General features: G+C 40.3%; 1 protein-coding gene across 1 annotated transcript; it reads right to left on the bottom strand.

Moving 5' to 3' along the window:
- Positions 1–2,013: 2,013 nt before the first annotated feature.
- On the bottom strand, positions 2,014–10,869 carry GDAP1 (ganglioside induced differentiation associated protein 1). The gene is made up of 6 exons (XM_048508341.1): positions 10,686–10,869; positions 9,565–9,757; positions 8,979–9,152; positions 7,845–7,939; positions 7,161–7,275; positions 2,014–3,410 (listed from the first exon to the last, which is right to left on the bottom strand). Exons 1-6 carry the CDS (start codon positions 10,800–10,802, stop codon positions 3,028–3,030), a joined length of 1,077 nt encoding a protein of 358 aa, XP_048364298.1. The 5' UTR covers positions 10,803–10,869; the 3' UTR covers positions 2,014–3,027.
- Positions 10,870–11,976: the final 1,107 nt, after the last annotated feature.

The raw sequence follows: 11,976 nt of genomic DNA, 5'->3' as shown, positions 1-11,976 counted from the left end.
CGTTTGATTTGGAAGCTAAAACTGGTCCAAAATGCAGCTGCATGCCTGCTCACAGGCAGTGCCATCTGGGATCATATCCAGCCTGTGCTGCACCAGCTGCACTGACTCCCAGTAGAGTTTGGAATCATCTTCAAGGTGTTGGTGCTGACCTTTAAGGCCTTTACGCTGCCTGGGGACTCCTCGTAGACCTTTCCGGACCGGCAAGATACTCCATATGTCTCGAGTCGCACTTCTGGCGCTCAGCAGAGTACAATTTACTGGAGATCCCTTTCGGCCCCTCAATGATGCAGCTGGCTTCCACTCGGGCCAGGGCCTTAATGCTTCCGGCCCTTTTCCGGTGGAACACTCTACCACCAGTTGTCCACACCCCAAGGGACCTTTGGAGAGTTCCGTGAGGGGCCTGCAAGACCTAATTGTTCCAATCGGCCTTCGGAGAGACCAGCCGCTGAGGGTGCCCTGCTTTCATCCTCCCCCTGCTGTATAGGGTCCCTAACATCATCGGGACCCATCACTCTTCTTGGGAGGGTTGCATATGGGTTCGTGGGATACTGTTTTAGAATGAAAATTTTAAACTTTTATATATTTATGTTTATATATGCTTTTATATTGTTCACCGCCCTGAGCCCTTTGGGGATAGGGCGGTATACGAAATCAAATAATAAATAAATAAAATAAATAAATACCACCTGGAAGCCCTCTGGAGGTGGCACAGTGGCAGTGCTGTCCCGGCCACCTCAGCTCTACTGGGAGTTGAAGGTAGAACCTACTGTGAGCAAGGGGCAGTGGCAGAATCAGTAGTGTCAGCTGAAATGCTGCTCATGCAAGCCAAGACTATGGCCTTCTCCATATGCACAGCTTACCACAGATTTTCCTAGTGGTCAAACTTTGGATTTTGGAAGCATTTTCTGTGAAATCATTCTGCACATCTCCATTCCCACATCATTTTCCCCTTGTTAGTTGCATTTATATCACGCACTACTGCTGCTGAAAACATATTATTCCTAATGGTGGTGGGATGTCATTCGTGAGGCAGAAGAAAAACCCTCCCTTTTTTTTCTTTTGTGCAGGCACTCTAGAGTTACTGTACAGTTACGCTGAGCTGGCAATTCAATATATGTCCCAGCTTCCATTTCTACCCCGAGAACCATCCACACAAAATGGAAGCCAGAAAACCTACTGGAGCAGGCACCATTGTCCACCCCCTCCAAAAACACACACACATTTTTCAGATGAATTAGAGCTGCAGTAATGCACAATTGTTACTTGTCAATTTCATTCACTCCCAACTGTATCTTCACCTTAACATTACATCACTGGTTTGACATGAACTTGAAAAAGCTGATCAAATCGCCCCTGCTTCTTTGCATCAGTGCCTGAACCTTAACATTGCAAAAGCTGTATGGGAAATTGATAAAGATTGATCCAATTGCCCCTGCTTCTTGCTTTGCCTGAACATTACATAACTAGGTAATAAAATCCTTTCAAAAATAAAGGAGGGGAAGGAAAAAATGCCCGAAGGGGAGGTTTGGCACTTATACAAGGGTTGTATAAGGGCCAGATGTTTGATGGGGACCATTTTAACGTGATAGCACTCTCAAGGGCTTGGAAATGGATAGAAAAAAATCACTGTAAAAGTGCTCCAGAAAATAACCAAGGAAAAATGAAATGAAAATGTTTCCAGAACCAAACAAAAGAAAAAGCGTGGAATTCAAAGGACAAAAATGTAGCATTTGGTGACAAGATTAGTTGCAAACAACTCTTGTGGAAAGGGCCTTAGATATCCTCAAAATATTGCCATTCAGCAGCTCATGGAACAGCAGCTAATGTGGCAACCAGCCTCTCTAATTGCAAGAATCACAAACATCAATAGCATTTCTTCCACCAACTCCAGAGTCCCTGGGACTTTCAGGTGAGACCTCCTTCCACTGTTGAGAAGGTCTGTGTTTCCAATTACAGTTCTGCATGCACTTCTCTATTTAAAGCACAATGAATCCATCATACTTAAGAGTCACATCAAATTCCAAGTTGGTTGACCGATTTTATTTGGCAAAAAATAGAACAACAACTCATTGGACACATGTTCATTTACAAATGTACGAATTCTTGGATTTATGGATAAGATATTTTCTGAGGCACCACCAGGACTACATTCACTCACCAACACATAAAATATGCTTCCATAAAAATTAAACACATATAATATCAAGTGTATCATGCACATAAGTGATTAGTTAATTTGTGGTACAATATATTCTGTGCAATTATTATGCAAAGCATGTGTACCATTACAGTAACTAACAGGTGATCAACAGTTTCTGATACTCACCTGTAATTTGTTTCTTGGAAACCAGTCCACTGTGTACCCTAGTGTCTACTCCAACTTCTCGTGAGCTTTCCAAATGGGAATTCAGTTTGTGCCATTGTGTCAATTTACATTCAACTGGTCCTTGCAATCTAATATCTGCCAAACAAATCATTAACATAGAAGAAAGACATTTCCCCACATTTAATATCCCAGTCTAAGGCCTGTCTATGTGCTACTTTCAAGGTGGTGCATAAGCAGTGTGAAAATGCTTAATTGTCAAATGATCACATAAAATAACATTTTAAAAATGGCTTTTAGTAAAAATTGTTTCAGAGGATAGCTGTGTTGGTCAGCAATAGAATGCCTAGTTTCAAGTCCAGTAGCACTTTAGAGACCATCAAGATTTTCAGGGTGTAAACTTTTGAGAATCAAAGCTCGTTTCTTCTGAAATCTTATAGCTAGAAAATCTTATCTAGTCCCTAAGGTGCTAATAGATTTGAAACTAGCAATAAAAATTGTGAGATTTATCGAATTGCATATTTCCATAGGATCCACAGTTTGAAAAGTACTTTACATCGTCTCACTTTCTTTTAAAATTTAATTTCCATTACCTCTGTGTTGCCATTGTGTTTCTGTATTAACATGAATATACTGTGCTATGAGAATGTAGTGGCTTGTCTTATCAATCAGATCTCCTTCTTTGGGAAAAGCAGATGGAACATCTACAGATAACTGTGACTTGCTCTAATAGATACCAGCATATTGGCAAATCTCTTCCGAAGACAAATGAAAGCAAAGTACCCTATTCCTGCTAGGAAACCAACCAAAAGAGTAGTGCCAAAAACTCTAGGTGCCCTCTTCTTGGCCACCCGAAATGCAGTTGGAAGAACTGCTGAGATTAATATGTTGTTGACGTGTCCTAGAACTTTGTGAAATGTTGTTCTCTTCAAGACCCGATTGTAGTAAATTTCCAAGTTGGGTCGCTTTCCATTTCCCCAGCTTCTCCTTGCCAGTCCAATGAATTTCAAACGATGCAGTGTAACAGCAAGGGATACATCAGCCAAGCTGAAAAATTCACCACAGAGCCAGGGTTGCTGCTCATTTTCTAATCACAAAAAAAAGATATAAAAGGAGCTGAGGAATAAAATGCTACAGGATTGATTAAAAGATTTCCCAAGACCATGAGTCTGAATGATTTTTTGCAGAGTCGCCATTGGTCCAAGATTTCTCTCAAAATTGACTTGAGGATGTGATTCTCATTAAAACAGCTGGAAAGTAGTTTCCTTACTGAAAAGACCCACGGGTATTTTTTCCTCTCTAGCATTTAAACCAAGATTGTATTTCACATCTCAACAGTGGTGTAGCACCAACGGGACCGGGTGGGGCGCAAAGCCCCAGGCATGCACCTGTGCGGGGGCGTTCTGGGGTGTGGCGGGGGCAGGGGGCGTAGGCATGCCCCGGGCGCAGTTCGCTCTCACTCCGCCCCTGCACCTCAAATATCTGGACAGCTTGCAAAATTCCACCTTACTTTCCACATTAAGTGTGGGATCCCATCTAATATTTCTGTGCATGAAAGTTCAGTGTCCCCACCTTCTGCCTCTCCTTACAGGTCAAAATGCTCCCTCAAAATGTAGGAGGAGAGGGAATTAGAGGGCTGTTACAGAGGGGGCAATCTGTGAAAAACATCTCCACAGGCATGCACAGATCTTTTCTACTATCCAACCTCACGTTCATTTGAAACACAGAAAAGGAGTTCTTCAAAAATAAGGGATAAACATGTACTTCAAGAGGAAATTGCTACTTACCTCACAATACTGAAAATGGACACCTGCCACAACAAGTCAGTTAGCTAAGAAGATAGTCCATAGTGATATATTACATTTGAATCTGATGCTAAGGAACCACCTCTATAATTTTAGGAGCTAAAAATTGCTTCTACATTCATCACAATCTCTATAAACCTTGTCCTGTTTATTTACTTAGTCTACATTTGTCACTTCCTGTTTTGGATTAATTTTATTGGTCTTAAACTTCAGTAGACTTTTCAAGTTTTGAATGAAAATTTTGCCCTGAAAAATTTAAACATAATAACCATGAATAAACATAAATGTTCTGAAGAGAAATATAAATCACATCTGCCACAAAGAAGGCAGGATGCATCATTTAATCTAAGATAAGAACAGTAAGAAACACTGGAAACTTGTAGCCTTTCCTAATTGTCTCAAGCAGCAATAAACTACACTACCAATGAGAAAAATATTATATTTGCTAGTATTGTACCTAAGACCTTACTAGAGTTATCACTGTAACAAACAAAAGCATTTCATATTGCATTATTAGGACCTTTGTACAATGCTTTGTACTAAAATTATCTTTGACTTATAATGCCTAAACATCTTGGGCCCCAAATAGCGAAAGGAATGCCTTTTCCCATATTAATCTGCTCGTGCCCCAAGATCAGCAGATGAAGCCCTTCTGGTGGTACCACCACCTTCAGAAGTAAAAAAGGTGGAGACCTTTCTAAGTGGTGACCCCTAGATTGTGGAATGATCTCCCCCCGAGGCCGATCAAGCATTTTCTTTATATACATCTAGAAATTTGGTAAGGGTGCACTTATTTTCCCTGGCATTTAGCTGTGGAAATGGTTTCTCCCTTTTAGTAATATCATGAATTTTTAAACAGGTTTTTTAAAAAATTAATATACTTAATTAATTTTGAATACATTTTATTGTTATGTGTTGTAATTGTTTTTAAGTTGTATCAGATTTAATTACTTTTATGAGTCTAATTTTGTAACCCACCCTGAGACTTTCAGGTATAGGGTGGAAGAAAAAAACATAAAAATAATAATTTTTAAAAAATAGGCCAGAAGTTATAAAATTCATCTGTGTTTAATGTTATGTAAGAAAATATTTATTTTCTTAAGAATATATATCAATTTTAGAGGGAAATTCTTGTATTTGGTGAAGTATGGACCATCAGTATATCTAAATTTCAACATGGTCACATCTGTGGATAATAAAATCTTTCTACCTAAGAAAACCCCTAAATTTGCAGAAAAAACTGAAATCTTAAAAAAAATATGCAGAGAGAGTTTAAAACCCTCCAAAATAATAGAAGCAACTCCTGTAGCTTTAAGAAATTAGATCACCCCGCCCCAATTTTTGTGGGTCACCCACTGTGCAACATAATCCAGTGGCCAGCACTGTGTGAGTGGAAACAGCCGGATGGTCAACACTGTGTAATTGTACTATAGTGTTTGCAGGGTGTGGCTGTGAAGAGAAGGGAAGGAAGGAAAGCTGAAGACAAACTGCCAGTTGAAAGTAGTTTGACTGGTGGCTGGGAAGGACAGAAGGAAGAAGGGAAAGGGAAGAAGCTAGGGTTGCCAGATCTCCCAGCTGGCAGGAGACCTCCCACCTCCTGCCAACACTGCCCACTGCTGCTTGGATGGGTAGTGGGAGAAATTGGGGTTAATGAAGGGGTATTAGCCAGCATCCTGATGTACTTTCTGGCACAACAGAATGGGTTGTTCTGGAAGTGCTATCATCACATTGCTGGAGATTCTTCCACTGGTTTCCAGTCTTGCACTAGTACCCTGTTTACGCGAAAATAAGACATCCCCTGAAAATAAGATGTAGTAGAGGTTTTGCTGAAGTGCTAAATATAAAGCATCCCCCAAAAGTAAGACGTAGCAAAGTTTTTGTTTGGAAGCATGCCTGTCGAACAGAACACCAGAGCATGCAGCTGTGGAGCGGAAAAATAAGACATCCCCTGAAAATAAGACATAGTGCATCTTGGGGAGCAAAAATTAATATAAGACACTGTCTTATATTCGCGGAAACATGGTAACCTTGGAGAAGATATAAGGATTTTCGGAGAATGGAAAAAGAAAATGGAGAGAAGACAATGAGATGCTCCCTGCCAATCCTTGTGGGTCCCCCACTTGTATCTTTCTAAAGAATTATATATATACTAATGTATACTAGGCCAAGAGTTTTAAAGGTAATAATCAGTTAGAACATAAGTATATGAGGACATAAACTATGATGGATTAGACTAGTGGTCCATGTAGTCCAGCATCCTGTTTGACACAGTGGCCAATCAGTTATTCCAAAGTGTCAACAATAGGGCTTAAAAGTTAAGGCCTTCTGATGTTGCCTCCTGGCACTGGTATTCAGAAGTTTACTGCCTCTAAATGTGATGCTTCCCGTTAAACCTCATGGATAGAAGTCACTGATAGACCTAGCCTCCATCTGACTAATCCTCTTTTAAAGTTGTCATTGCCTGAGGCCCTCACTAACAACCTCTGAAGTCAAATTCCATATTTAGACATTTGTTGAGCAATGTATTTCCTTTTGTCCCTCTGAAGCTACTGTCCATCAACTTAAATTGGATGACCCTGAGTTCCAGTATTTTGGAGGGGTAGAAAAATTATCTCTGTCTACTGTCTCTACCTTGTGTATCATTTTATAAATCTCTGTGATGTTCCACATTAGTCGTCTTATGTCCTAAAGCTGAAAGTCCCAGAGTCTTCAGCCTTTCCTCATAAGAGGTGCCCTGGCCACTTAATCATCTTGGTTGTACTCTTCTTGGTTGTCCTCTTTCCTAATTCTGCTTTGAATATTTTAAATTGCTACTCAAAATTAAGTGAGATCCTGTGCCACTATGCTAAGACCCATCCTCACCAAAGAATAGGCCAAAAACATCAGAGAAGATGCAGTTTCGAAACCATTTTCAGGGATAGGCCCAAGCAGAGATCACTGAGTAGGCAAACAGGTTGTTGATAGATGGTTCATCATGGCCAAATTAGAATAGCTATAGTCTAATGAACAGTGAAACATACAGAATTCCCTACCGGGTGTTTCTTCATTTCTTCTTTGCAACTCAGTCTCAACCTGATCCAAAACTTTTTCCAGTTCATCCAGTATTTTCTTTAAGTACTTTATGTTATCATGATCCATAAGTTTACTCTAAAAAATAAGAAGAATGGTGTGCTTCATTGCTCATTGACACACAACCAGTCAACCAAAACAGATACTGTCCAGCAGCAATAATGGCAAATAACATCTCTACATAAGCAAAGTTATACAAACACTATATATGTATAATGAATTAAAATTAAAAAGTAAATGTATAAATGATTATTTACGGTTGCAACTGCACATACTTCTCCTTGTAATGGAATTGGAGAGCGAATGTGGTGTACTGGTTAAGAGCAGCAGATTGTAATCTGGAGAACCAGGTTCAATTCCTTACTCCTCCACATGAAGTTTGCTGGATAACCTTGGGCCAGTCACAGTGCTCTCAGAACTCTCTGAGCTCACATGGAGGAAGACAATGGCAAACCACCTCCCACCATCTCTTTTCTTGTAAACTTTATGGGGTCACCATAAGTCAGCTGTGGCTTGACAGCACTTACCACCAGCACTACCACAGGATGGAATTATTGTTTGGGTAAATACATGCAGCATCTGCTGGTTTACTTCTCATTAAAAGCATATTCTGAAAACCTTGAAGCATAAATAAACTGTGTTCTTACTTTAAGACGTTTCTGTTTTGCGATATATGCATCTTGCAGATCTGGGTTTTCTTCAGCAAGCTTCTTTAATTCAGATTCAGTGTTTCCTATTTGGCCTGATAAGAGCAAAAACAAGAGTTGATCCGATCTCCTCCAGATTGCTAGTTGTAAATGTTAATATAGTTAACTTTAAAAAGTGAATTACGAACTTTTTGATAAGAAGGCTAACAACAGAGAGTCCAGTGGTATCTAAGGCTCCATTCTCAAAGTTAATGTATGTCCAAGCCCTGGGATCTCAGTGAAAACAGATCTGTATTGTTCAGTTGATAGCCCAGTACAAACAACATCCCTACCAGTGCACATTAATTCACTACACGGCGGAAGTAGGCATGAATATGCTGACCTGCTCCCTGTCTCCATTCATTTCCCTGGTCATCTACTAAGTGCAACTGCATGGAGTAAGTGGCCATGCCTCCTTGCCCACAATCAGCAACACTGCTTTCAAAAAATAGCTGATAGCGCACAGGGGCATGCACATGGCCACTTACTCCATGCAGTTATACCAGGCAATTATACAGAGGCAGGGGGTGAGGCCAGCAGTTGATGAGCAACAAAAGTGTATCATGTGAACCAGCCTCTTTATTGCTGCAATGGGTTTAAGAGTTGTATAGTTGACAAGAGGGTGTCCTCATTGCAGTGACAGATTGCAAGATGCCCAGTAACCTATGGGACTCAAGACAGTTACATTTCACAGGACTCAACAGTTACATTTCACACAGCAGTGGCATAGTGGTTAAGAGCAGGGGCATTCTAATCTGGAGGATCCGGGTTTGATTCCCCGCTCTGCCGCTTGAGCTGTGGAGGCTTATCTGAGGAATTCAGATTAGCCTGTGCACTCCCACACATGCCAGCTGGGTAACCTTGGGCTAGTCACAGTTCTTCTGAGCTCTCTCAGCCCCACCTACCTCACAGGGTGTTTGTTGTGAGGGGGAAGGGAAAGGAGATTGAAAGCCCCTTTGAGTCTCCTACAGGAGAAAAAGGGGGGATATAAATCCAAACTTCTTCTTCTAAAATCTGCAATGTGAGTTTGATTTGAAATCCTATGGGAAGCCAGCACAGACTCATGAAATGTTATTAAGATATGAAAGGACATACTGCGAATTCTAGTTGTGGCATAAGCTGGAATCATAGAGTCTACTGCTAATTCAGGGTGCAAAATGCAGCCATGTGTATAGGCATCCATTGGCAAGGAATCCAAGAGCTCCCTGTAGTGCTGAACCCTTGGGTAGTACATGCTTCCTTCTTCTGGCATTAGCCTTGGAGTTTTTTCTGGAGAAACATGAGTACATGACAAGGTTTTCTGGAGAAACATGAATACATGACATGAATACTTAACAAGGTAAAACAAGGTTGTAACACTTAATATGTTCTTACCAGTACAACACTATTAATATAAACCTCACCATGACAGGCAGCTATGAAAAAGATGGGGATGAAAGGCTGGTTACCAACATCTGACTATGACCATTGTTTGTACCCCAGATCCACACTGCAAAAGGTATTCTAACAATCCCAGTTTTTCTGTGCACTACAAGAATTAAATTGCACACTACACATCCATCCAGATAAAATGAGGTCTCTCAAGTTTGCTCAAGCCACAGTAAATCAACTTTACATAAACCTCCATGCGAGTCATATGCAGCACTGGCATTAACAAAAACTACACAAGTCTTGCTGTTACCATTCACAAAAGTCTCTTCAAGGTAGTCAATGATCTGAGTAGCATCACAAATGATATTTTCTCCATGAACGAGGACAGGAACCTCTCCAGTTGCATTGAGGCGCATGAACCAAGGCTCATTGTGTTCACTCAAGGGAAGGCTTACATCATGCTCTTCACATTTCAGGTCTTTTTCAGCAATCACCAAACGCACCTAGAAAACATTTGTAAACTTGCTTGTTGAAGTGTGACACAAAGCAATCATGGCATATTTCAATATATTGCCAGATGTAATGTGGTAACCTGCACAAAGGACATGGATCTAGAAGTGTGTGTCATACGGGTCCTATTTCCTCCAGCAGCAGGACTGAGGGGGCATTTTAGGCTGGTGTGGAATGAAGGAGGTGAGAAAGTCATGCTGTATGGGCTGAAAGCTTTGCACCCACCAAAACAATAGTCTGGACCCAAGCCAATTACTGTAAGATGCACACATAGAACCCGAGCTAGACAACCTCTTTCATCTCATTTTCCCTCTGTATGTACGCTTCCTTCTTATTAAGAATGTTCCATCTGTTATTTTTTCCTCCCTGGAGATAACCTGCATGAATAGCTCAGACAAGCTTGAGCTTGTCACAGTTTGCAAGCAAAGCAGGGTCAGTCATTATTAGAACTTGGATGAGAGACCATCCTGGGTAGCTATGCAAAAGAAGGCAATTGCTATGCAAAGGATTGCTAAGCAAAGGAAGGCATCTCTGCTCATATCTTATCTTGAAAGCACCTTGAATGATCACCGTAAATTGTTTGTGACTTCATGGTACTTAATTATCATTATAAAGAGACATGCAGGAAATGCTCTTTTGACATGGGGCTTTGAAAATACATAATGTTGATAATCTTAAAATGGGCAATAAACCATGAAAAAACAGCAAGAAATCTGAGGCCTGTTAAAAAGGTGTCCTGGCCTATGCATCCAATCCTTTTCTTTCTTCCTCCTCTATCTACAGATGTATGCATCTGTTTATAGATGAAAGCATGGTCCATTAATTCACAACAGCCGTGCAAAAGGTGGGTGGAATGGACCCTGGGAGCTGTCCGGGTCCTGAAATCTGACACTCCTGGAATCAGCAGGACTACTCACTCACCTTCTGGGAACTGAATGACTGTGTCCAGTGATACAGAATAAGTTTGGCATCTGCCTTGGAATCTCCTTCTGGCAGAAGCATTCTGCTTGCAGTCTGATCCTGCTTCTCGTCTGCCATTTCACCCTTCCTTCCCGTTCAATTCACTGTCTTGTTCAAAGAGGCTGCCTCTGTCGCTGTTACTGAGTCTGCTCCATGCACTGAGCATGCTCAGTACAAGCAAGTGAAGCAGCTGCCCTTGCCCTGACTCTCAGAAAGAATGAGATTTCTAATAGCAGTTATAGATGGAAGAACTGTGTTTCAATTTTTATCAAAGAGTTTGAATAAAGGAGTACATAGTGAAGTTGTAAAAAGGTTGCTGTATGTATTTTAAAAAACCAAATAAATGTATAGAGCCCCATTTCTAGGATTTTCTCTATTACTTCTCTTATTTGCCAAAAAATGCAATCCCAAGTAGGAAAGCTTTGAATGCAAGAAAGCAAAAACCTGAACAATAGATATCCCTGGAAGGAGCAAATAAGCTTGCTGTAATCTGAAATGGGAAAGATCTACAAACGCAGGATTTTTTTGTGTGTAACCCTTGCAAAGTTTGTTTTCTATCTGTTTCTCTGCACATGTAATTTGGTGAAACGTCAGTAAATGTTACCTCATTATGATTACTCTAACTTGGCTAGAATCAGTGATGCTGCCTTTGATATAATAATTTCCTATGTATTTGCCCAGTAGAATATGACAAGCTTCAAAGAACATGTGTCATGCTAATACCACGATGGAATTGTGAACAAAACAAGTACATCTCAAATCCTAGGTTTTTGAGGGGGGGGGGGAGAGAACAGGGGAGAGAGATCACCAAGCTTGTTATTTGGATTGTCATGTATCTCATATTCTTTAAGCCATGACAAGACTTTAAAGGGAAAAAAACAATTACCTTCAACTTTTTAAAGGTAAATAAAAATAAAACTAGAAGTAAAAGAAGTAAAATTAATTATAAGCAGAATAAACAAAGCAAGTCTTTGGTGAACAATACAGGAGACACCGACAACATCTGGTCAGATATTTGGAAGAACTGCACCATTCAAAAATTGAAAAGTGATAATGCAATACTTATAAGCTCTTGGCCAAAATTGTAACAAATTTTCAGGATGGGTTTCCTTTAAAATTTTCACAAACTGAATTTATTGTAGCAGAGTAAGGGTATCACCAACTGGAACAACACTACATTTGAAGAAAGCTATTCAGAATCAGAATTTTTATTATGGTCATAGACCAATGCAGCCCTGTATAAAGTAAATAA

This window comes from Sphaerodactylus townsendi, linkage group LG09, assembly GCF_021028975.2.
Source record: "Sphaerodactylus townsendi isolate TG3544 linkage group LG09, MPM_Stown_v2.3, whole genome shotgun sequence".
NCBI lineage: Eukaryota > Metazoa > Chordata > Lepidosauria > Squamata > Sphaerodactylidae > Sphaerodactylus > Sphaerodactylus townsendi.
Note: the sequence above shows the minus strand (reverse complement) of the source record. Positions and strands in the feature narration are given on the sequence as shown.

What these genes read in the sequence shown, in the direction of transcription:
- GDAP1 (XM_048508341.1), bottom strand. Translation starts at nt 10,802, where the DNA reads ATGGCAGACGAGAAGCAGGATCAGACTGCAAGCAGAATGCTTCTGCCA. An exon ending in AGTCATTCAGTTCCCAGAAG is followed by an intron (nt 9,758 to 10,685) that starts GTGAGTGAGTAG and finishes AATGTTTTCTAG; the next exon opens with GTGCGTTTGGTGATTGCTGA. An exon ending in AAGAAATGAAGAAACACCCG is followed by an intron (nt 3,411 to 7,160) that starts GTAGGGAATTCT and finishes TTTTGTGATTAG; the next exon opens with AAAATGAGCAGCAACCCTGG.